Consider the following 25,072-nt stretch of genomic DNA (forward strand, 5'->3'; position numbering starts at 1 on the left):
TAATGAAGAGCATCTCCCCCTGTTGACCAACCAATATTAACAACTGTAACATGTCTTTTTCCCCCCAAAATATATAAAAAGAGAAAATAAACATGCTGGGGATTTAAATATTAATGAGTTTGTTTTCCAGAAATGATACAACATTTTTATGCAGATGTTGTTGAATTGATTAAAATTTCACATAATTTCCTCCATTCATGCTGTTGATCACATTCTATGCAGGTTTACATTTTTTATGAAATGGGTCAAAAACATTTATTCTACTGTTTTCTCAGATGTGTAGAAATACAGTGATTTTAAAAGTATTCATCCCCCTTGGAGATTTTCAACTTTTATAGTTTTTAACAATATTTAATCACAGTCAAATTAATTTGAATGTTTTAAATAAAAAAGTTTACAAATGAGACTTTGTCTTGCCAAAGTAAAAACAGATCATTTGAAAGAACCATGAAAATCAAACTCAAGTAGGTGAAAATGTCGACTTATGGCTATTTCCTGGAGTCAGTTGCTTCCTGGATAATCTTGATAATCTGATTAGTTCATCTTGGAATAGCAGAAAAATAAACCCATCGGGGTCCAGACAGGAAGCAGGTCACAAACCAAAGGAACAGATCTTTGGTAGTTCCATTAAAGATCACACACATTAACAAACACACTCACATGTTCCTTTGGCTGTAGATCACCACCAGATCTGATCTCTGCTCTGATACCAACCTTTCTTTTCAGTGGACATAAATTAACAGCTCCATCCAAATATCTTCCATTCCTCAGGACACAATGTCTCTAAATGTCAAAAGGACAAAAAGAGCTTTAAGTCATTATGCATCAAACTAATGATGTGTGGGTCTTGGAATCTACAATTCACCATGACAATTCAGTGGTGTTAGAAGTACTAATGTGTGACAATGTTGATTTGTGATTTTAAAATGGAACAACAGGAGATAAAAGTAAAGATGACAGTTACTCTGATACATCATTCATTCATTCTTTAGTAATTCTTTGGATAACAGACCTAATTCTTCAGCTATAATCTGACAGGGGCAAAATGCCTATGCAGACAGATTCATCTATTAAAAAATATGGTTCTTCCACAGCAAAACACTCCTTGAAGTATATCCTCACTGTTACTTCCGGAATCCTGAACTTTGCAGAGTTTGTGGCTGTTGCAGCAGTGAATGATGTTGAGATGGGTTACTGTGATGGCAGCAGTAAACATCCAGAGCCCAAAACAAAGTGGATGAAAAAACTTTTAGAGGACGACCCTCAGCACCTGGAGTGGTACATGAGCAAGTGTGTTGGTAACCAGTACGACCTCCGAGCCAAAATCGAAAGTTTAAAGCAGCGCTTTAACAAATCTGGAAGTATGTTACAGGTGGCTAAACTCATCCACTAAAAGAAATTTGCAGATCTTTAATTAATTTTTTCATTTGTGTCATTAGTTTGTTAACCTGCAAATAGTTGAAAACTGTAAAACTATTGGAAGGACTGTGTACATTTACAATTGCTTTTAATCACTGGGCAGCGACTTTTATCCAAAGTGACTTACAGTGAGGTACAAGTCAGGCAAAAGGAGAAGACCCTGCAGAGTTTTGTAGCCCGTTCCAGCATCGTGGGACCACTGAGCTCAAGAGTTGTCCTTGCTGTTTTTTTGCTGTGTAGTGAAGGGACCATCAGATGCTGATGTTGTGTTGTTGATACTGAGTTGAAATGCGTGATGAGACAGTGGAGTCATCTGGTGGAAAGGACAGGAAGGACTGTTTGTCATTTGCATAGCAATGATAGAAAACGTCGTGCGAGTGTATGTTCAAACCCAGGGATGTAGTTTAGATGGAAAACAGAAGAGTACCAACAACTGAGCCTTGTGGCACAGCGGTAGAGAGGTTGTGAGAGTTAGAAACCAGCCCCCTAACACTGATCCTTTCTTTATTCAACTCTATGTTTTGTTCATCTCAACCTGCTGGTGTTGCTGCAAACAAGGGACAAAGTGACAATAAACCGGACTTACCTGTGAGTGAGTCTGAGTTCAAACACTCCTATTGTTAAAATGTGCTAAACTTTGTTCGTCTTTTATAAATGTCAGTTTAAAACTAAATCATTCAGCTATCGGTTCCTCATTTGTGGCCTGTGTTAACTGCTGCATTTACTGGTTGTAGTGACAAACGATTTCAGTTGTTACTGTAGTGAAAATCAATTCAATGAGCAAACTTGTTAGTTAAAGATGAACAACCAGCAGAGAGTTGATGCATGTATTTAAATAATGCTTCACCTCTGATGTTTAACCTGTTTTTGACACATTGTCACCACATGAATGTATTTTTAGGTTTGTAGAGGACATGGTTTGTAGTTCTTCTCCTACAAACCACTACAACCTTGCTGCAGTCTCTTGTCTTTTCAAGGTGTCCACATTTTTCAGAGGATGAATGGCTGTGAATGGGATGACAAGACCGGAGACATCAAAGGCTTTAATCAATATGGCTACAATGGAGAAAACTACTTAACGTTTGACTTGAACACTCTGACGTGGGTTTCTCCGGCGTCACAGGCCGTCCTCTCCAAACATGACTGGGACAGAGATAGACAAATAAATCTGTTTTGGAAGAATGCACTGACCTTTCAATGCACCCATTTCCTTAAGAAGTATGTGACGTATGGGAAGGACTCCCTGCTGTCAACAGGTGGAGTCACATCATGTGACATGATGTAGTTAGAGACAAATAGTCTATGAATATAGGGACCAATGTAGATTATATCACATGTTAAGTACACTCACTGGACAAGGTACATATCTATAATTACTGAAATTCAAAATATAATGTCATGTTAATGTCCTTGTCCAGAAAAATAAAAATAAAAAATAAAAATAAACCAAAACAAAAAAACAATTCCACATAAGTTACCTCTCCATTGACTACTTCTCTCCTCCAGTTCCTCCCTCAGTGTCTCTCCTCCAGAAGTCTCTGTCCTCTCCAGTCAGCTGCCACGCTACAGGTTTCTACCCTAACAGAGCCACAATGTTCTGGAGCAAAGATGGACAGGACCTTCATGAGGACGTGGACCATGGAGAGATCCTCCCCAACCATGATGGAACCTTCCAGATGAGAGTTGATCTGAACATCTCATCAGTCAAACCTGAAGACTGGAGGAGATACGAATGTGTGTTTCAGCTCTCTGGTGTTAAGGACATTGTCAACAAACTGGACAAAGCTGTGATCAGGACCAACTGGGAAAAAACTGGGATTAGAAACAATGAAGGTGAGAAAGAGTGAATTTTAGTTAATACCTTAAAGGTTCCCTTTGTTTGTTTACTGGGTTATGACTGGAAACAGATTTGGAAATTTGAAATACATTTGTTACATTAATTTACTGGTGGCGTCCCGCAACAATATCATCTCTGACATCACTTAGGATGATTTTATCTACTGATAAAATCTTCATTGTGGAGCTTCCTTTCTCTTTTGTGTTGTTTACCATATTAAGATAAATACAATAAAATAAAAGCTGAAAGTCGTAACTCTCACCTCAGAATCATATTTTGATCCTATAACCCAAATGTCTCCAGTGTTGAGCCAAAACAAATGAATCAGCCATTCTGTCCATATACTTCTGAAAGGGACTGTACTTAATTCTAAAGTGGATTCCCTCCACTCAACAATAGATAGTGTGAATGTTGTGTTCTGGTTCCAGTTCCTCCTGTTGGTGCTGTCATTGGAGTTGTTGTAGGACTGATGCTGCTGACAGTCAGCATCGGTGGATTCTTCATCTGGAGGAAGAAGAAGAAGAATGGTGAGAATGAAATAGGTTTTCATTCTTTGTTTTTACACCACTTTTCAATGTAACCTGCAGATTGAACTTTAAATGAATTTCAATATAAGTATAATTTGAAATAATAAATGTTTTAAAGGAAAACTCCATTTTAAATATATTTTCCACAATCCTCATACTGACACTAAAACCAACAATGAGTTTCCTCTACTCACAGGTGAATTTCATAAGCAGACGTCTGATGTGCAAAAGTTAAAAACAGTCAGACACACAGCTCCACTAGTTGACATGATTCTTCTCCAAAATGCATGAGTGAGATAATGTTCCCTGGAGGTTTATGGCAAAAACAAATGAGCTAATCCAGTTTGCAGGGTGATAGACACTAAATATAAGTAGAGGCAAATCTTTGATTTGCTGTTTGTATGGGGATTGTTAAAATACTGGTAATTAAAACAAAACACAATGTATTTTTTTAATGTGGGAATGTTTGGTTGACTTCTTATAAATATGTTTTGGTGTCTTTGCCTGCATAAAGCTTCCTAATTTTAATGCTGTAATGTCTTTTCTATATTTCAGGATTCCAACCTGCAAACAGTAATGTGCCAAGTTATTTTTTGTTTTGCTTTTTAAAAAATCTGAATAATTTGCTTTAAAAGATTAGAAATTTTCATTTTTAGTCCCATTTTTCATTTCATTATTGGTAATTTGAATAAACAATATTTGACTTAATTTTCTGTTTCTAGCTTCAGACTCAAACACAAATTCAGCTCCTACAGTCACAGTGAGTACGTCATTATTATCAGGCTGCATAATGTACAAATGTCATCCTGTATTTTACATGTGGCTGATAATTCACACGCATAATAAAAAGTCCCAGTAAAACTACAAGAAGCAGTGACACTGTGGTTTTATCATAGTACTTAATGCACATATTAGGTGCTGTCAGTGATTGGTTAGAAAGATAAGCCTCACTAAAAAGTGAATATCTAGAAGTGAATAATACAGATCTTATATTAAAAAGTAACATATTAACACAGCAAGATAAAAATTGTCCATTAAAACTAAAGTTCTGAATCTCAACCTATTTACTGACATTATCTCATTATTGTTTGAACAGTGAGTATAACAACAAGTCAAAGGCAAAAACTTCCATCTTCAGAGGCTAAAAGGAAAATGCTTTAGAAAACTACAATTAATTTAACTTTGTACCAAAGATAATACATTTGAGATAATAAATAATTTTTCTTTACACAGCTTGTAGCTTCTAACCACTTACTCATCTAACTAATTTATTGTCTATGAATCTGTTTTGACAGGTTTGCAGTGAAGAATAGAAGAAGACCTCAGTGAAGTCACTGTGGATACAAAACAATTATTTCTCTGAGAAAATTTGAAAATAAAAATTCTGTTAGAAACAATGAGAGAGAAGTGAAGCTGCTGATCAGCTGTTTGTTCAGTGTATACGTATTAAAATGACCCGGGTCAATTTGACCCGGCAGACACATCAAGGCTGTTCATCAGAAACGAACATAACAGGAGGGTTAACAGCTCAATATTGGCGCCTTCTGTCTTTTACAATGGCAGCTGTTGTTACACCATTTTCTTCTTGAACTTTCAAAATCACTGTATTACTGTACAACTGGTGCGTAAACCAAACACAGATTAGGTTTAGATACTAAATAAACATGGTCATGTTTAGCAAAAATGTTTTGGTTTAGCTTAAAATCACTGCTTCCCTAATAATATGCAGAGTACTGCATGTACATACAGAACATCCTGATGATCACAGAAAACAAAAAAGAGTTTTTCCTGTTGGATGTTTTTGGCTCTAAATTTAATGTAACTGTTTCCAGTTAAAGTTACTTTACCAAATGCTGCTCTTGCTTCTAATGAACATGTTTGGTTGCCGTTACATTTTCCTTATTTTTGTTTTTCCAGGTTTTTTTATTTTCCATGGTTTTGCCTCTGACCTGTTACACAGTAGCTTTTCTGTTTAGCTTTCACACAATAAAAGTCTGATCAAAAAAAGTTTTGTCATATTTTATTTGTACAGTTTGAAACTGGATCTTGGTCCAGTGTTAAAGTCCTTAAATCACCACATGAACAGACATGCAGTGTGTTTTCATACTGTGACAAAAAGGGAGTTTCACTGGTTAGAGGAAGATATGCAGAAGCTTTTAGGTGACTAATGTTGACTAGATTCCAACAGTAATTGTTGCAGAGGTTGAGCCACAGGTACATAAACAACACTCACTGATATGCTTGTATTTAACAAGTATAAGAAGGATGAGAAAGGAAAAATTTACTTGATATTAACATTGTCAGATCATGTTACAGAGCAACAGTCCCAGTAAAGAAGACAAACAGACTGTGTTCTCAAATTGTAAAGTTAATGTGCAACAAATTATTTTCTTTTTTTTGGCTTATTATCCAATGAGTTCAGGGTTGCAACAGTGGATCATTGTCCACATTTTGATTTGGCACAGTTTTTACACTAGATGCCCTTACTGACACAACTGGGCTAGCACTGCACACTCCCACAGGATGGGAATGGGCTGATAGGGGTTCAGTGTCATCATTGTCCAGAGACACTTTGACAAATAGCCATGACGGGGGGATTGAACCGTGAACAACTGCCTTACCAACTGAGCTACAGCTGCCCCCTCACTGTGCAAAAAAACTTCATGGGAAGATCATTGCATCGCAATAGACGGAAAAGAATAAATAAACCCAAAACATGATGCTCTCTAATTATTGAGGTAAGTTCATTCCTGCCAACTACAGTAGTGAAAGAGTTACTGCAGGTGCATTCAGGGTTAAACAACAAGGTGCGTCTGTTGTGTTTGTTGGGTCTGGAAAGCATGAGAAATGACGACTTGTGAAACAAGTTCTGCAAAAACACAGCACATCATGAAGTTTCACTAAGTTAATTAGAGGAATAAAAATAAGCTGTAGTTACCTTGAAAACAGAGCGAAAGTAAAGGCTCACAAGTCCCACCCCCCTCCCCATTCTTAAACCCTTCATTTGCACAAGTAAAAAGGCCCATAACTCTATAAGTTGTTGTGTTTTTATAAAAAATTAGGTCTATTTTTGTTTCTTTAGAATCATTTTTCTTCTGTCTCTTAGAGGTCCACCCTGCAAACAGTAAGTTGTCCTCCCATTACATTTTTATTATTTTACTATCAAATGCTGTTGATGATGTTTTGCATCATTTATTTGTAATTAATCAGTTTTGTTTGATCAGTCTGATCTGGTCACAATTCCATTTTTTAAATTGAAGAATTTCACAGTTTTTTTCTTCTTTCTTTGACCCGACTCAGCTCATTACTGATCATAGTACTAGTAAGTAAGTACTGCAAGGAAAAAAATTCTCCCCGTGTGCTGAAAAACTATGCATTAAATAAAATGCACATCACATTCAATTTTTTTCATGAACAAACGCTGATGGAACTGTCCAGTATGAATTCTAAATAACAATTTAAATAACAATTTAAATCATTGCTCAACTCCTTCATTTATTTTATTTTTTTGTCTTGTCAGGCTCCCAGTGAAGATGGGAAAACTGCAGTAAAGTTGCTGCATCATAACTAGTATTTCCTTACTAAAGAGCAACACACAAATGTGAACTAAAGTCAGATTTGTAAACTCTTGTCACCTCAGTGTGTCACAAAATGAGTTGTAAGATCCGTCTGATTGGGCCATTCAGGGCTTTTTTTTTTTTACAAAGATTCATCTCTGACCTATCGGTATTTGAAGCTACATCCCACAACTCAAGCCTTAAAATACCCTATAGTGTAAAACTCAGCTTTTGTACATATTACTGAAATACTTAAAATAAGGCAGGAGTAAGTGCAATGATAGTGGAATGTATTGACAAAAATATTACCAACAAAATCAAGCAGAAACTTTCAGACTGAAGAAAACAGCCCAAAACACATTGATTAAAAATTGAAGTCTTCCAGTGACCTGCTCTCCATCTCCATTCACCTGTATCATGTTTAACCTTCTCAGCCTCACCTTACTGGGACCTACCACCTCATCAGACAGGGCCAGACTGTTAAGGTGAAGACCATGGATTCCCCGCAACCATTTCTACAGGACACTCAATCACAGAATAAGAGGATTTTGTTTACATCTGTTCATTGTTCAGCCATTGTGCTAAAGTATCAATGCAAAGAAACAACTACAACTTGAACTACCCACTTTATGCTGATATTTTCTAAAGAAGTAATGTTCTGTGGCAACAGCCTTGTCTGGGTGTTTTTAGATAAGACAAGCCTGGATGACTGACAATCTTCAGACTTTTTTTCTGAATGTTCCCAGTTTCTTAATTGATGTGTGGGTACTAATCTTGCAGACTAATAGAGGAAAATGCATGTTGAAAAACAGAACATACTAAAACAATAAGAAAAGAAAATGATTAACAGTTTGTTATAAATGGGAAAATGGCATTTAGGGTTTTTCACCTGATAAAAGCTAAATTTAAACTTTTCTGCTGGGTTTACAACTACTACTGATGAATACACCCCAAACTGCAAGAAGACAATATGTTAGAAGCCTACACTTCACTTTAGCTGTATCTAGCTCGCATTCATTTTACTATTTCATTAACAATTGTGTCTTTTACATGCTCTCACCTGACACCTGAGTTAGTCCTGATGTGCCGCTGGCACTTTTTTAAATCCCTATTTACTGCCGCATGTCACATCCTGGGTTTCTTCCTCTTTTCTGTCTTCTCTCTTACCTCTCGTTTACTCTCTGAGAATATAAAAGTTAAAACGGGGGTGTTATGAAGCAGCAAACATGATAAATACCACTGGTTACACAACATGATATAAAATAGTATAACTCATAAAATAAGCTCATAACTGCTAATTTTGTGCTCATGTTTAAAATCGAGATGTCATGTGATCCCTGATCAACTCTGTGATCATGAAAGCTGCAGGGTGTCTTCAGCTCAAAGTTTAAGTCCAGTATAGCAGTGGGTGGTAGATTGATATTTGCTGAGTAATTAGTCTCCAAAATCCAGTGCTCCAAGAGTTTGTGACAGAAATTGAGACGGGGAGCCTGGTTTTAGCACATGAACAGGTGAAAAGTGTCCTTACACACTCACTGAGGTGGGGGTGCTTCAGTATTGATCCTATTGGCAGTAGTAATGATGTCAGTGACATTGACATTTTCTTGATTAATCCTCACACCCCTCACAAGAACTGCAGCCTCTGGATTTCAGAGTGCAGTGCTGTAACACACGACCCCCCACTGTGAACCTTCACTAAATCACCTATAAATGATATAAAGCTGATTCTTCATTTGTTGAGCTGTCATAGGTTACTCAGCACAGACATGAGACCTGTGATGTGACTGGATAAAATATTAATCACCACACCCACTCATGTATAATTTCCACCCTACCGAGTCTTTTTTGCACTTTGTTCTGCTGCACTGAGGCTGCATGAACCACATTTTGTCTGTGCTGCTCTGTTCTAACACTGTGGATTTGGTGAATTCAGTAGACCGATAGCTGCTCACCTTTACAAAAATGGAGCTTGTTTTTCTGTTTATCTTCTTTCCTGTAACATATTCAGGTAAGATCAACTTGAAAAATCATATTTTAAATATCTAGTTGTTGAAACTAAATTGTTTAATAGCTCTTCACTTAGCCCACACTTTGTACAGTCTAAATACTTTATCATTGTAAGTCAGACAGAGATTTGTGGTTTTATATTTTAAAGAAATTGATAAATCTTGTCTACTTTAGCTTAAGGAACGTAAAGAACCACAAACTCTAATTTATTTATTTTATCTTTATCTTTATGTGTTGTTCAAATGAAATCCAACAGAAGACAGAAACATAGAGATCAGCACTGATTCGACCACTAAATGTTCTGGTTCAATGACAATTTGTATTTAAACAGTCCTCTTCATCGTGCTTTTCACATTTTGACATCGTGAGACCAAGATGACACTTGATCAACAGTACCTGGCCATTCCGAGGCTTCAAATAGGATGAAAAAAGTTGCCACTGAGCTTAGAGTGTCACAGAGGGTCATCAGCAGGTTGCAACAGAAAGTGGACGTCCTCTGGCCACATCCCATGCTGATGACTGCTTCACTGTGAACAGTGCCCTGCACTGCATAAGCCACTGTTGTCACCAGACGAGCCTGGTGTTACAGTCTGGGCAGGTGTGTCTAGTCAATACAGTCAATACAGAACTGCCCTACACCTTGTGAATGGTAGAGGGTTGTAACCCTGCACCAGAGAACCTCAATGACCTGAGGGGAGCACTTCAAGATGAGTGGATAACAGACTATAAGTTGACTATTGACATCACCAGATGTCGTCAAGCTGTAATTGATGCTTAAGGACAAGTTATTGAGAAATTGACATTTTTTGTTGTGGTCAACCCACCACTGTTGTTAGGGTTTGTTTCAAAAAATAGTTTGAGATGAAGAAATTACTATTTCATGCTTCTACGTATGCCCTACTTTCATAATATAATATCACTGTAGCACAAACTTTTTACAATTTCCATACATTTCACCCAAAAGTCAAATATCCCTAACTTTTTGTGAGTAGTGTATGTTATACAGACCTCTGCTGAGTATGATAGAATGATGAATGTGTTGGTCAAAACCACAAAATCCCCTGCATCTGCTCAAATTACACGTGATTCTCTTATTGACATTTCAGCAGAAAAAAAAAATCTCTATATATAAAGGAACTGTTTTTCAAAAACCTGAAATCTTTTTCTTGTCTTGCAGTTAAACATTCCCTGAGATATTTCTTCACTACATGCTCTGGACTCCAAAGCTTCCCAGAGTATGTGGCTGTGTCAAAGATTGATGGAGTTCAGGTCGGTTGCTGTGACAGCATCAACCTGACAGTAGCGTACAAACCAGACTGGGTGAAAAAACTAAATAAAGAAGATCCTCAACACTTGGATTGGCAGAATCAGGCATGCAGGAATCGCTATCACCACATGAAAACTCTACTTGAGGGTTTAAAGCAGCACTTTAACCAAACTGAAGGTATGAATTTTTTATTTGTACTATATGTTTATTGACATGTTTTAGTAACTTGGAGACTACATCTATAAGTACTTGCACCTGTTTGCAATGCTTAATCTGTTATTCTTATGTTAAGGATGTTTTATATTTTTTAAGACACTTTTGATACTGTAGAATTTTATGTAAAAAGGCAGTCGTCCACGGACCACAGGGTCAGTGGTTTGATCCCCGGCCCTGGCTATATGTGGACGTGTCTCTGGGCAAGACACTGAACCCCTAACAGCCCATTCCCCTCCCCAGCTGTGCAGTGCCAGTCCAGGGTAGAAATTGGGGAGGGTTGTGTCAGGAAGGGCATCCGGCGTAAAAAACTGTGCCAAATCAACATGCGGACAATGATCTGCTGTGGCGACCCTGAACTCATGGGATAAGGCGAAAGGACAAAAAAAAAAAGAAAATTGCAATGTTTTTGTGAAACAGATAATCTGTATAAATAAAGAAATAATAAGATAAAAATAACTATATTTATTTATTCATGTTAGTTTGCACACACATCATTGGTACATTAGATACAATACTTCAAAAGTCTTATCATATTGTATAATGCAAATTATTTATCTTACATTAATCTCACCTCCCTTGGTCTATGGTTACTGTGCGCTTATGAACCTAGGCTGGTTTATTTTAAAAGAGGCATCATAAGTGCAGTCTTTAATAAAGTTTCTGTCCAGGTTGTTCTGATCCTATCCACCAAGTTTCAGATTGATTTCATTGTTAAAACTTCCCAGAATTCAGAGCTGAATGTCTCAAAGAAATGCGTTGAATGTCTACAAAGCAAATTTTAAATGTTATAAAATGTTTGTAATGTGTTAGTATCTAACTTCATAGAGGTGAAGTTGCTCAGTTTTAGTGTTTGGAAATCAGTGTCTCATCCGTTCATATCTGACTGAGATATCACCCTGGTTTTCTAATGCCTCTGTCTTTTTTCAGGTGTTCACATCTTACAGAGATTTTCTAGCTGTGAATGGGATGATGAGACTGGAGAGACTAATGTATATATACAGTTCGGTTATGATGGAGAAGACTTCGTATCATTGGACCCAAAGAACCAGAGGTGGCTGTTCTCAGAACAGGCTGCGACCTACAAAGACAAGTGGGATCCAGACAAAACTAAATTATACTACAATATTAACCTTGCCAATAATTATATATTTCCCTGGTTGAAGAAGTATTTGACCTATGGGAAGAGCTATCTGCTGAGAAAAGGTACAAACATGACTTAATGTAATAATAAAAATATACAATTTTTAAAGTCTCTCACCATCCACTCTCTCCGATTCCTCCCTCAGTGTCTCTCCTCCAGAAGTCTCCGTCCTCTCCAGTCAGCTGCCACGCTACAGGTTTCTACCCTGACAGAGCCACAATGTTCTGGAGGAAAGATGGAGAGGAGCTTCATGAGGACGTGGACCATGGAGAGATCCTCCCCAACCATGATGGAACCTTCCAGATGAGAGTTGATCTGAACATTTCTTCAGTCAAACCTGAAGACTGGAGGAGATACGACTGTGTGTTTCAGCTCCCTGGTGTGAAGGACGACATTGTCACCAAACTGGACAAAGCAGTGATCAGGACGAACAGGGAAAAAACTGGGATGAGAAGTGATGAAGGTGAGACACAGTTAATTTTGTAGTCCTAAAAGGTCTCTTTGTTTGTTTCCTGGGGTATGATCTGAATCAGATGTGATGCAGATTTTAAATATACAAAACATATATTATATATTTATATATATTCAAATATATATTAATGGTTAAAATGGGTGACCTGTCAAGAATGTACTGTAAGAGGTGGAATGTGCAGGAAACACTGCAGGATGTGACGTGCGAGACAACGCAGGAGAGGGCGGCACAAAGACCCTGACATGGCAGCATCTAGTCAGTGAACCAAAAACAAACTAACAACTTTCCCATTCCATTTTGAAAAAAACGGACTATTACTACTGATTTTAAGAAAAATACTAAGACAGCTCAACCCGCAAACAACACCCGGAACAGATTTTTTCTTTTTTTTCATTTTTCGCTTTACACTGGAAGACTTAACGGACTTGGAAGCATTCATAGATCAAAACTACTTCCACTGCAACATGGATAACAACACACAAACATCCCAGCATCCTCCAACCCGAGCAAAAGATGAAAAACATCATCATCTACAGTCTCTTTTAAAATAAACCAGCCTACAAATGAAAGAAACTATATTTGATATTCAAACTAGAAGCATGCGCGACAACCTGATATCCCAGACTGTGCACCGTTTCGGTGTCAGGATTGCCAACTTGTACCACCTTCCACCCAATTCCACCTACTGGACTTTTATTTTGCACCGTCTTCCTGTTCCTGGTCCCGTCACATTTTCCCTGTTTAACCAACCACCAGTAATCAGTTTCACCTGCTCTCACCACTCTGCTTATATACGTCCTCAGTCCTCTCACCAAGCTGACAGATCATCTGTGACTTTCCAGCCTTCATTGAAATCCTCATTACTGTCTACGGTTCAGACCACGCTACATTTTTCTGACCTGACTCTGCTGCTACTCTGGTTTTGTGAGTAACCGCTTCCTATTGACTCTCTGTTGCCGACCACACGTGTGTGACTAAGGATTATGAGTATTGTTATATGTCCCTAAAGAATCAAGATTATCACGAGCTCTTGTAACCACGTCAATCTAAGAAGAGGATTTACCACGTTATGTCTATGCTTTAATCATGCACACGTTTGTTTTACCAAGTCATGTGATTATCTGTTTTCTACTTTTTACGGAACCCAGAGCTCAGAGATTTTGGAGAATTTGATTTTGTATCACTAAAGAGGAATTTTAGGTTTTTAAGTTCTTTTCACGTCAGGGATTGAAGATTCATCACGGCTACGTTCCACACGCTCACTACCAGACCTTCCTCTGTGTTACGGATCCAGACCACTACATCTTCCCCAGTGGACCCTCCTCCTGCCATTTCCCTACACTTTCCTCAAGTTACTCATCTTCTCTGCATCTAAAGACCTATGTACTCTGCCAGCACCATACTCCACTCTTCTCCATAAAAACCTTGCTTCTCCTCTAGACTTCGCTCGTCACCCCACCCACTCTAACTGGAGTTCAGCACCACTTCTCCATCTCCATCCTGTCCCTAACACTTGGATCACGTTCAAACAGAACACCCCGACCCATCATCGCCCAACTTAAATGCTATAAACACAAAGAACTGATTGAGAGCAAAGGAAAAGAACTAAAAGGAACCAAATGGCGGAAAATACTCTATCCCATCATGAAACAACACAGACAAAACAATAATTATTATAAATGCATCGATTAATCACACAAAGCTTACACTTGTTAACATCTATGGCCCAAACAATGACGATCCATTTTTTTTCCATAATCTATTTTTATTATTATATGACTCAACAAACATCATTATCACTGGAGACATTAATACTGTCATAAACCCCAAAATTGATCGCTCAAACACATCTGACAACACAAGAAATTGGCTTCTTCTTTTCCTTTGGGCTGTTCCCTTTCAGGTGTCGCCACAGTGAATCATGTGCCTCCATATAACTCTGTCCTCTGCATCCTCTTCTATCACACCAACTAACTTCATGTCCTCCCTCACTACATCCATAAATCTCCTCTTTGATCTTCCTCTAGACCTCCTGCCTGGCAGCTCCAACCTCAGCATCCTTCAACCGATGTATTCACAGTTTCTCCTCTGAACATGTCCAAACCACCTCAATCTGGCCTCTCTGACTTTATCTTCAACACATCTAACATGAGCTGTCCCTCTGATGTCCTCATTCCTGATCCTGTCCATCCTCGTCACTCCCAAAGAGAACCTCAACATCTTAAGCTCTGCTACCTCCAGCTCTGCCATCTGTCTTTTCTTCAGTGCCACTGTCTCTAAGCCGAACAACATCTCTGGTCTCACCACCGTCTTTCCTTTCATTCTCGCTGATACTCTTTTATCACACAACACACCTGACACTTTTTTCCACCCGTTCCAACCTGCTTGCACTCACCTCTTTACCTCTTTTCCACACTCTCCGTTGCTCTGAACCGTTGGCCCTAATATCACGATCTGGCCCCCAGTTACACTTCCTCCCTTTGGACTTTTATTTTGTAGCCCCTTTTTCCCCACTTCCTGTTCCTAGTCCTGTTCTTTAACGTTACCTTTTGTTATCCCTCTTTATTGTTTGCACCTGTTCCCCTCAGTATTTAGGTCCAGCCTTCCCCACAGTTCCCTGCCAGATCCTCACTCCCAGCCTACGTTCTTAACTCATGGTTTACCTGATTGTAGCAATCCTGACTGCTGTGTATTGGTCTCTGTTTTTCCAGCAACTTTTGGTGTGAAGTTTGGTCTGTTTCTGTTTATTAGTTTCCTACTCTTTTCCTTTGTGCTCATTTAGATTTATGTTTCACATCCTTGTCTTATTATATAACATAGCCTTTTTGTAGTCTTGATTTTGGTTAACTATGTATCCTTCCTGTTCTTGACATTAGTTCTGTTTGGCGTATTGTTTTCTTTAAGTTAACTTCCCTAGTGTTCAGTCAAGTGGATAAGTTTGTTAGTCTTTTATCTGCCATGAGCCTGTTTCTTTGTACCCTCCTGTTAGGAGCGGTTTTCTGTTTGTCATTAGGTTTTTATCAATAAACGCTCTTTGATACACCTAAGTCTGCCCCTGTTTCTGAGGGTATCTCTGGGCCAGCTGATGCTGCTTCTGCCCCTGACACTACCCCTGAGCCTGTCACAGCACCGCCCTTCTTCAAGCCAGCCGGCTGTCCACCTGTGTCCGTTTTGGCTCCATTAGAACCAACTCCACCAACGCCTGAGAAGTCAGCTCCTGTTTCTGGGCTACCTGCATGTCTGGCCGAAGCTATGTCTGACTCGGCGTGGGAAACGCTCAGCCAGACATCGAAGGTCCCATCATGCCAGCTCCTCCAAACCCCCCAGCCAGGAACCTCTTTCCTGTACCATCCCCAAAATCTGACAATCCAGTTATAACAGCTCCGGACACTAATCAACAAGATCAATACCCGGTTGTCCAGCAGCTGCTCGTATATCTACATGAGACCATGGCCACCTCCGTGGATCCTGAGGCTCGCTGTTCAGCAGCACGGAAATTGAAGAAGATCATCAGGTCCAGATTGTGGTTGTTGAGCCTGCATGTGGTGCCCCAAATACTGGCCAGTTTAGGTGCGTTCAGGGCAGAGTTTGGACGAGCAGAACCTCCCCCTGCCCAGAACTGCGCTTCTGAGTTGACCAATGTTCCGCCTGTTCAGGTTTCCGAGCTTACAAGCACTCCACCTGAACCCGCTCCTAGTTTGGCTAACACCCCTGAGCCTGCTTCTGGTCCTGACTCTGATCCTGCTCTGGCATCTGCCTCTGGGTCAACCAACATTTCTACTGTCCCTGTTTGTCCTGTCCCTGTTTGTCCCGTCCCTGTTTGTCCTGTCCCTGTTCATCCAGGTCCTGTCCTCAGGCCGGAGTCAGCTGCCGCTCTTTTGGTTCCAGTTCCTGCTTGTCCTGTTCCCATTTCTGGGTTGGCTTATGTCTCCAGGCGGGCCAACATCACCAGTTCCAGCTCAGTTCCTGTTCCTGTCTCTGAGCGGGTCAACGCCTCCTCCGGTCCTGTTCGTGTCTCCGAGCGGGTCGACGCTGCCTCTGGCTATGTTTGTCCAGGTCCTGCTCCGGGTCGGCCGAGTTCCAACCGGGCCCTAGGAGGGCTTCAGCCATTGTTGCCGGCCTCCAGCCCGTCCCCCGGAGGAGTTCTGCCTTTGTCGTCACCTCCTGCCCGGCCCCCAGAGGGCCTCCACCTTCATCGATGGCCTCCCGTCCGTCCCTGGAGGGCTTCAGCCATCATCGCCGGCCTCCTGCTCGGCCTCCAAGATATTCAACTTTTCAACTTTCAACTTTATTTTATTTATATAGCGCCAAATTACAACAAAGTCATCTCAGGGCACTTTACAGAATAAAGTCAAGATTATAAAAGATGTATAGAGAGAACCCAACAATTCCCCCAGGAGCAAGCCATAGGCAACAGTGGAGAGGAAAAACTCCCTTTAACGGAAGAAACCTCCAGCAGAACCAGGCTCAGAGTGGATGGCTATCTGCCTCGACCGGTTGGGGTAAGTGGAAAGTGAAGAGAGAAAAGAACTGAGCAACAAAAAGCAACAACAAAACATCGGGTAGATTGGTAGGACCAGTAGCTGCACGCTGGAAGACACACAACTTCAAAGCTGGGGACACCTGCAGAAAGGGACAGAGAGAGGGGGACAGAGAAGAACAAAGACAACTACGGGAGAAAACAAACAGAGTTAATATCATGCAGTGGTGACAATTGTGGGGTGAGAGGAGAGGAGAGATGGTCAAGAGGAGGAAAGGAGCTCAGTGCATCGGGGGGTGGGTCCCCCAGCAGTCTAAGCCTATGGCAGCATAACTATAACTAACTATAAACTTTATTAAAGAGGAAGGTTTTAAGCCCAGACTTAAAAGTAGAGAGGGTGTCTGCTTCCCGAATCTGAACTGGGAGCTGGTTCCACAAGAGAGGAGCTTGATAGCTAAAGGCTCTGCCTCTCATTCTACCTTTGGAAATTCTGGGAACCACAAGTAGGCCTGCATTCTGAGAGCGAAGTGGTCTACTGGGATGATATGGTGCTATGAGGTCTTCTATATATGATGGAGCCTGAACATTCAGAGCTTTATATGTAATAAGCAGGGTTTTAAATTCTATTCTAGATTTAATGGGAAGCCAATGGAGAGAAGCTAGTGAAGGTGAAATATGATCTCACTTGCTAGTTCCAGTCAGCACTCTTGCTGCAGCATTTTGGATTAATTGCAGGTTCTTTAGGAAGTTACTGGGGCATCCTGAAAGTAGGGAATTACAGTAGTCCAACCTAGAGGTAACAAATGCATGGACCAGTTTTTCGGCATCATTTTGAGACAAGATGTTACAGGATATCAATCCAAGATAGAGAGAAGACACATTGGGAGTATATAGTGGTGGTATATGTGTTTATCTTTGTTCTCCTGCAGTATTGTCATGAGCTCTTTCACTTTTTTTCTCTATTCTCTACTTAGGTTTTCCACATACTCAGACATTCTTTATGCAAGTCATATATGTTTCTGTGACCCTCTCTTTTTAACCTTCAGATTCTTTTCTTGTCTCAACAATTTTTCTTCTAATTTTACGAGTTAATTATTACTAAAGGAACCACCTTGAGGAAAACCAAAAGTATGTGTTCAGTCCTCCTTCAGTCCTCCTTCTCTCGCTTATTCTTGAAGTGGAAGTTGAAGCCGAAGTTTGTTTCTTTTCAAGGGCGCATTCAAACCAATGTTTACACACTCCTCCAGCAGCCACTCGCACATCCTGTTCGTGATGCCAAAATTGTCGTGGCAAAATTCGACATTTACTGGTGACAGACACCACGAGTGTAATCACTAAAGAAGCTTCCACATACAGAATATCTTTAAGGGTTTTATTTTCTTGCAAGAGAAAAGTGCACCAACAAAGTTTCAAGCCTCCAGCCAGTGCAATTCTAGGGACTTAACATGTCAAACATGAATTTATATCATTCTGTTGCTGGGCAGAATACTCTTTATAAACCCCCTAAAATACATTAAGCACATAGGAATCTGGCGTAACTTTGAGACATCTCCGTGTGGACAGTCTACCATATAGCTGACCTTGCACACTTGCGCACAAAACATGTTGTGACACATCAAACCAAGTGTCACAACATCCCTATAAAACATCCTGCATAAGTATAATGAGCACATTTTATCATTACAGCTAGACAAAACATAAGCATTAAAATTATTCATAGTGGATTTTCCATCACAATACCAACGATTTTATTAATATCCATCATTACAATTATTAGCAGTAGCAATCTAATCTTCACCACAAAACAAAAAGTGCAAATCACACAATACAAAAGATAATATATATATATATATATATATATATATATATATATATATATATATATATATACACACACACATATACATACACATATATATATGTATATGTATATACACATTATTATCTTTTGTATTGTGTGATTTGCACTTTTTGTTTTGTGGTGAATTAAACAAAAAAGAAACAAGTTGTTAAGATAGTGTTACCCTTACATTGAATTACTGGTACCGTCCCGCAACAATATCAAATGTCAACTGAGTTCCACTCAGTGATATCTTATAGTATATAATGTGTAAATGTTCTGGTTCCAGTTCCTCCCTCACAGGTTGCTGTTGGTGCTGTTATTGGAGTTGTTGTAGCACTGATGCTGCTGACAGTCTGCATCACTGGACTCTTCATCTGGAGGAAGAAGAAGAACAATAGTGACAATGGTAAGAGACAGAGATATTCATTCTTTATTTTTACGCTTTTGAATTTAACATGCAGGTTCAACTAAAAACCAATCAGTCAGAAAACTTAAGCAAAAATAAGTCTGGTTTGCAGGCTAATGAAGACTTGTGAGTAAAGAATGTTGAAAATACCTCTAATTTCAAAAAAATAATGCAACATTTTTTTTTTCAGAACTCTCCTTTTATAATAAGAGCAGACATTTGTGGTGTGTGTGTGCATTTATATAAACATGTTTTTGTGTCTTTGCTGCACAAAGTTTCATTATTTTATTACTGTAATCTCTTTGCTGTATTTCAGGATTCCAACCTGCAAACAGTAAGTTTTTACATATTTGTTCATTTCATTTCTAGTCCTCTTTGTCATTTTATTACTGTTAATCTAAATTTTATAAAAAATTAACTAACCTTCTGTTTCTTCTTCTAGCTTCAGAGTCAAACACAAATTCAGCTCCTACAGTCACAGTAAGTTCTTCACTATTATTAGGCTGTAAAATGTACAAATCTCATCCTGTATTTTTATGCAGCTGATGGTTATAATTCACATATATAATAAAATATCTTCTCAGTGACCCAGTATAACTACAAGATACAGAGACACTATCACAGTGCTCAATACACACAAGAAGTATTTTCAATGACTGGTTAGAAAGAAGGGCCTTGCTCAAAAACTTAGGAACTTATATCTACTATAAATAACATACTAACACTGCAAGATAGAAATCTACTAAAAGTATCATGAGTATAAAGTAAAAATGTGAAGTATTAGTACAGGTGAGGCTTATTTTTTTCTCCTACCTAAACAGAATTTCTCTAGTGTTATTTTTGAAAGTGTGTTTAATGTAAAATCTTAATTTCATAAGTAAGTATAACAACAAGTGAAAGGCAAAAATATCCTTCTATAGAGGCATAAAAGGAAATTGCTTTAGCAGAGTACAATTAATTTAACTTTGCACTAAAGCATTTGAGATAATAACCAGAGTTTCGTTCTACAGCTTCCAAAAACACAGTACATAGAAGTATTTCAACAAGTGTTTAACTACTTGTACCTAATTGTCTATGAATCTGTTTTGACAGGCTCACAGTGAAGATTAGAAGAAGACTTCAGTCAAGTCATGCAGCAACAAAATCATTATTTCTTAGAGAACAGTTGAAAAAAAACCTCCATTAGTAACAACAATGAGAGAGAAGTGATGCTGCTTGTCAGCTGTTTGTTCAGTGTATATCTATATCTATATAGATATCGATCATAAAGACTCTGGTCTTAGGTGGTTAGAGATGTTGTCCACATGTTGAAGCTGAAGCCCAATGTGTCTTTCAGCACACACGTTTAAATTGTTCCCATTTCCCAGCTCAATATTGGCGCCGGCTTTTATGAAATCACTGCTTCCCCAATATTACACAAAATACTACAAGTCACAAACAAAACATCCTGATGGTCACAGTAACAACCCAGAGTTGTTTCCCAGTCTCCTGTTGGAAGGTCTTTTGCTGTTTGGGTCTAATTGTAATGTAACTGTGTCATGTCCTGTAGCTGCTACATGTCACACTTTTACTGAGCCGTGATTCTACTGTATTTATAAAGTTTCCAGTTAAAGTTGCTTTAACAAATGCTGCTCTTCCTTCTAATGAACATGTTTGGTTGCTGTTACAATTTCTTAATTTTGTTTTTCTTATTTCTGTGGTTTTTTTTGATTACCTTTTTAGAAAATAAAGTCTGATCAATAGCACTTTTGACATGTTTTATTTGTTCTGTTTATATTTATATCATAGTATGTTAATATTTAAAGTTTGATTAAAAAAATATGTAAAAAACAAACCAAAACACATGGGGCAGAAATGTGTCATTTTTCCTGCTTATAGTTGTAATTTCTGTGTCTTTTAAAATGTGTTTCAACAAAATGTTAATATAAAAACATGACCAAAACATTTACTATCACATTTTTAAAACAATCTTGTATGATTCTCTTTTTAAAACGTTCTTTTATTTAATGCGGTTTAAACACAATAATACCAAAATGGTAATGGATGCTGTTTATTTAATTAATTCATGTAGTACATTTGTATTCTGGCCTTTCACAAAAATGTTGCTGCATATTTGGGTTAAGGAGAGAAAGCTGTTTGTACAAAACTGAATCTTGGTCCAGTGTTAAAGTCCTTAAATCACCACATGAACAGACATGCAGTGTGTTTTCATACTGTGACAAAAGGCAGTTTCACTTGTTAGAGGAAGATATGCAGAAGCCTTTTGGTGCCTAATGTTGACTAGATTCCAACAGTAATTGTTGCAGAGGTTGAACCACAGGTACATAAACAACACTCACTGATATGTTTGTATTTAACAAGTATAAGAAGGATGAGAAAGGAAAGATTTACTTGATATAAACATTGTCAGGTGACTCCCAGTTTTCATCTTACTGTGCAACAAATTTTGAATATTTTCAGAGGAAATGTTGGAAGTATTCACTGCATTGTAATAGATGGAAAAAAGGAAGAAAAAAAAAACACCATGTTCTCTATTTATAAAGGTAAGTTAATTCCTGCCCACTACAGTAGTGAAAGAGTTACTGCAGGTGCATTCAGGGTTAAACAACAAGGTGCGTCTGTTGTGTTTGTTGGGTCTGAAAAGCATGAAAAAGTGACGACTTGCAAAACAAGTTCTGCAAAAACACAGCACATCATGAAGTTTCATTCGGTCAATTAGAGGGATGAAAAACTCAAACACTGTAATGTCACCGTTTTTACAAAGCACGGTGAACTTCTTCTGCCTTATGTTTGCTATATGCTAAATGCTTCTTTAACAATGGATCTCTGAACAGTCCCACTGAGCACAGTGTTGCAGGTGGTGGAGTATAAGGCAACCGACTCATATCTTTCTTTTGCTTGACACTAAAGGTTTTCTTCATTTAAAGAAACAAACCGAATTGTAAAACCTTTTACTAGTATTCATTCATTTAGTTTAGTAACAAAAATATTTACAGCAGTTATTTTAACTTTTATTCTCTCACAGTTTGTAGATTATTTTCCACCACATTATTTTACAGTCACTAAGCAGGTGTGTGTAGTTTTAAATAATAGGCTATGCTACAGTATTTCCGGTTTGTGTGTAGTTCCTGGATGACGTCACCAGGTGGCGCTTGAATTTCCTTCATCCATAACCAATCTTTACTTCGTTGTTAGTTTTACTGACATGATAAAACGGTTTTGAACAGGTGCTGAGGCGACACACAACTCTTCACCTTTACAGTCTGAAGTGATATAAATCTTCCCAGACGCAGTGACACTGTGGTTTTCTCATAGTACTTCAAATCAACGAGTCTTCGTCTTCCCAGCCAGACCTTCCACGCAACACATCAGCATTAACATTGGAGCTACAGTGATTGTTCCCACTAAGTTGGCCAGAAATCTGGGGGTCATCATCGACGACCAACTGAGCTTTAAGGATCACATCTCCTCAGTCTCTAGAGGATGCAGATATACAACCCAACTCATTGTACAGGTGCTGGTCACATCTCGTCTTGATTACTGCAACGCTTTGTTGATGGGGTCACCGATATCCACAATCAAACCCTTGCAAATGATCCAAAATGCAGCAGCTCACCTCATTTTTAATCAGCCAAAAAGGACTCATGTCACACCCCTCTTCAGATCTCTACACTGGCTTCCTGTAGCTGCTCGCATCAGGTTCAAAGCTCAGTCTCTCCCCTACAGGGTGATCAACTTACCAGCTCCTGTGTACCTCAACTCACTCATTCAGGTCTACAATCCTTCCCGTCCGTTGCGGTCTGCCAACGAACGACGTCTGGAAGACACCAAGCAAAACTCTTCTACACCAATATACATTTTCAGCAAAATCTACTGATGTATTACTAGCATTAATGTGCATAAATGTGAAAATGTTCAGTATTACTACAGGTGAAGCTACTTTTTACCAACGTATTTCATAGATTATAAACAGTTTTACCTTTCACAGTTTCCATAAACACAGTACATAGAAGTATTTAAAGTGTTTAACTACTTGTAACTAATCAATTGTCTATGAATCTGTTTTGACAGGCTCACAGTGAAGATTAGGAGAAAACCTCAGCGAAGTCACTGTGGCAATAAAAACCATTATTACTTTTACTGAACTCTGATTGTACTGTATTTATAAAGTTTCCAGTTAAAGTTGCTTTACCAAATGCTGCTCGTCCTTCTAATGAACATGTTTGGTTGCTGTTACATTTTCTTGTTTTTGTTTGTCCATGTTTTTCCATTTTTGCCTCTCACCTGTTAGACAGTAGCTTTTCTGGTTACCTTTCACCAAATACAAGTCTGATCAAAAACACTTTTGACATGCTTTATTTTTTTCAGTTCTTATCATTGTATGTTAATATAGACATTTTCATTGTGATAATGATAATGTCTGTGCATCGACAATTGATCACTTTATGTCTTTTAAATATGTGTTTCAACTTTTATACAAAATCAAAAACATATTGAAAAAGCAAAACTTTTACCATAATTTTTAAATGACCCTCTATGATTCTCTTTTTACAACTCTCTTTGTTTGAAAGCAGTTTAAACAAAATAACACTGAAATAGTAATGGGTAACGTGTATCTTCCAAAAAGTACTTTGGGAGTACTTTTGTATTCTGGCCTTTCACAAAAATGTTGCTGCATATTTTGGTTAAGGAGAGAAGGTGGTTTGTACACTGGATCTTGGTCCAGTGTTAAAGTCCTTAAATCATCACATGAACAGACATGCAGTGTGTTTTCATACTGTGAAAAAGGGGAGTTTCACTGGTTAGAGGAAGATATGCAGAAGCCTTTTGGTGACTAATGTTGACTAGATTCCAAAAGTAACTGTTGCAGAGGTTGAACCACAGGTACATAAACATGACTCACTGATATGTTTGTATTTAACAAGTATAAGAAGGATGAGATTTAGTTGATATCAACATTGTCAGGTCATGTTATAGAGCAACACTCCCAGTACAGAAGACAAACCCTAAAGATTCACAATAACAGAAAGCTGAGGCTGCTCTCTCAAATTCTAATGTAACAAACTTATTTGAATATTTTCAGAGGAAATGCTAGAAGTATTCACTGCATTGTAGTAGATGAAAAAAACAAACAAATCAAAACACAATGCTCTCCTTTTATTGAGGTAAGTTCATTCCTGCCCACTACAGTAGTGAAAGAGTTACTGCAGGTGCATTCAGGGTTAAACAACAAGGTGCGTCTGTTGTGTTTGTTGGGTCTGGAAAGCATGAGAAATGACGACTTGCAAAACAAGTTCTGCAAAAACACAGCACATTTTGAAGTTTCATTCAGTCAATTCGAGGGATGAAAAACTCAAACACTGTAATGTCACCATTTTTTACAAATCACGGTGAACTTCTTCTGCCTTATGTTTGCTGTATGTAAATGCTTCTTTAACTTTGGATCTCTGAACAGGCCCAATGAGCACAGGCCCGTTGGGTCAGAGAACGGCTGCAAAAAAGCCTGAAAAATGTCTCAAAATGATGAACATCGCCCTGAAACTGTCAGACCGGTTCCCAGACCTTCACACGCCCAGATTCTCCTTAATGTTCGTGTTTTCCTCTATTACTTTAAATAAGTTTAAATATAACAAATGAGTATTTTATTCTGCAGTCCATAGTGTGGATATGATGTGGATTTGTTCATAGTTAGTTCAGTTTTCTTTACTTTACCTTGACTGACATAAAACTCATAAGACAGGTCCCCACAAATGTCCAAGCAGCAACAGGGGACAGTGTAAGAAGGTTTGGTTTCAGCTAAAAGTGCTGCATTTAAAATAGTACAAAAGGCTTTGTCCCCTCAGGGGTCGCCACAGCGGAACATGTTCCTCACGTTGATTTAACAGGCGTTTTTACGCCCG

At 38.6% G+C, this 25,072-nt stretch overlaps 1 protein-coding gene across 1 annotated transcript; it reads left to right on the forward strand.

The window, feature by feature from the left end:
• The first annotated feature begins 1,237 nt into the window (after positions 1–1,237).
• Positions 1,238–21,012, forward strand: LOC137102498 (uncharacterized). Its single transcript, XM_067482098.1, has 14 exons — positions 1,238–1,361; positions 2,397–2,675; positions 2,926–3,252; positions 3,685–3,783; positions 4,339–4,356; positions 4,506–4,543; positions 9,285–9,348; positions 10,525–10,791; positions 11,758–12,033; positions 12,117–12,434; positions 19,053–19,172; positions 19,489–19,506; positions 19,615–19,652; positions 20,265–21,012. The coding sequence occupies exons 1-14, from the start codon at positions 1,238–1,240 to the stop codon at positions 20,280–20,282; spliced, it is 2,004 nt and encodes a 667-aa protein (XP_067338199.1). The 3' UTR covers positions 20,283–21,012.
• Positions 21,013–25,072: the final 4,060 nt, after the last annotated feature.

The sequence above is a fragment of the Channa argus genome, chromosome 1, assembly GCF_033026475.1.
Source record: "Channa argus isolate prfri chromosome 1, Channa argus male v1.0, whole genome shotgun sequence".
Taxonomy (NCBI): Eukaryota; Metazoa; Chordata; class Actinopteri; order Anabantiformes; family Channidae; genus Channa; species Channa argus.

What these genes read in the sequence shown, in the direction of transcription:
- LOC137102498 (XM_067482098.1), top strand. Translation starts at nt 1,238, where the DNA reads ATGAAAAAACTTTTAGAGGACGACCCTCAGCACCTGGAGTGGTACATG. An exon ending in GCGCTTTAACAAATCTGGAA is followed by an intron (nt 1,362 to 2,396) that starts GTATGTTACAGG and finishes TGTCTTTTCAAG; the next exon opens with GTGTCCACATTTTTCAGAGG. An exon ending in TGGGATTAGAAACAATGAAG is followed by an intron (nt 3,253 to 3,684) that starts GTGAGAAAGAGT and finishes TTCTGGTTCCAG; the next exon opens with TTCCTCCTGTTGGTGCTGTC.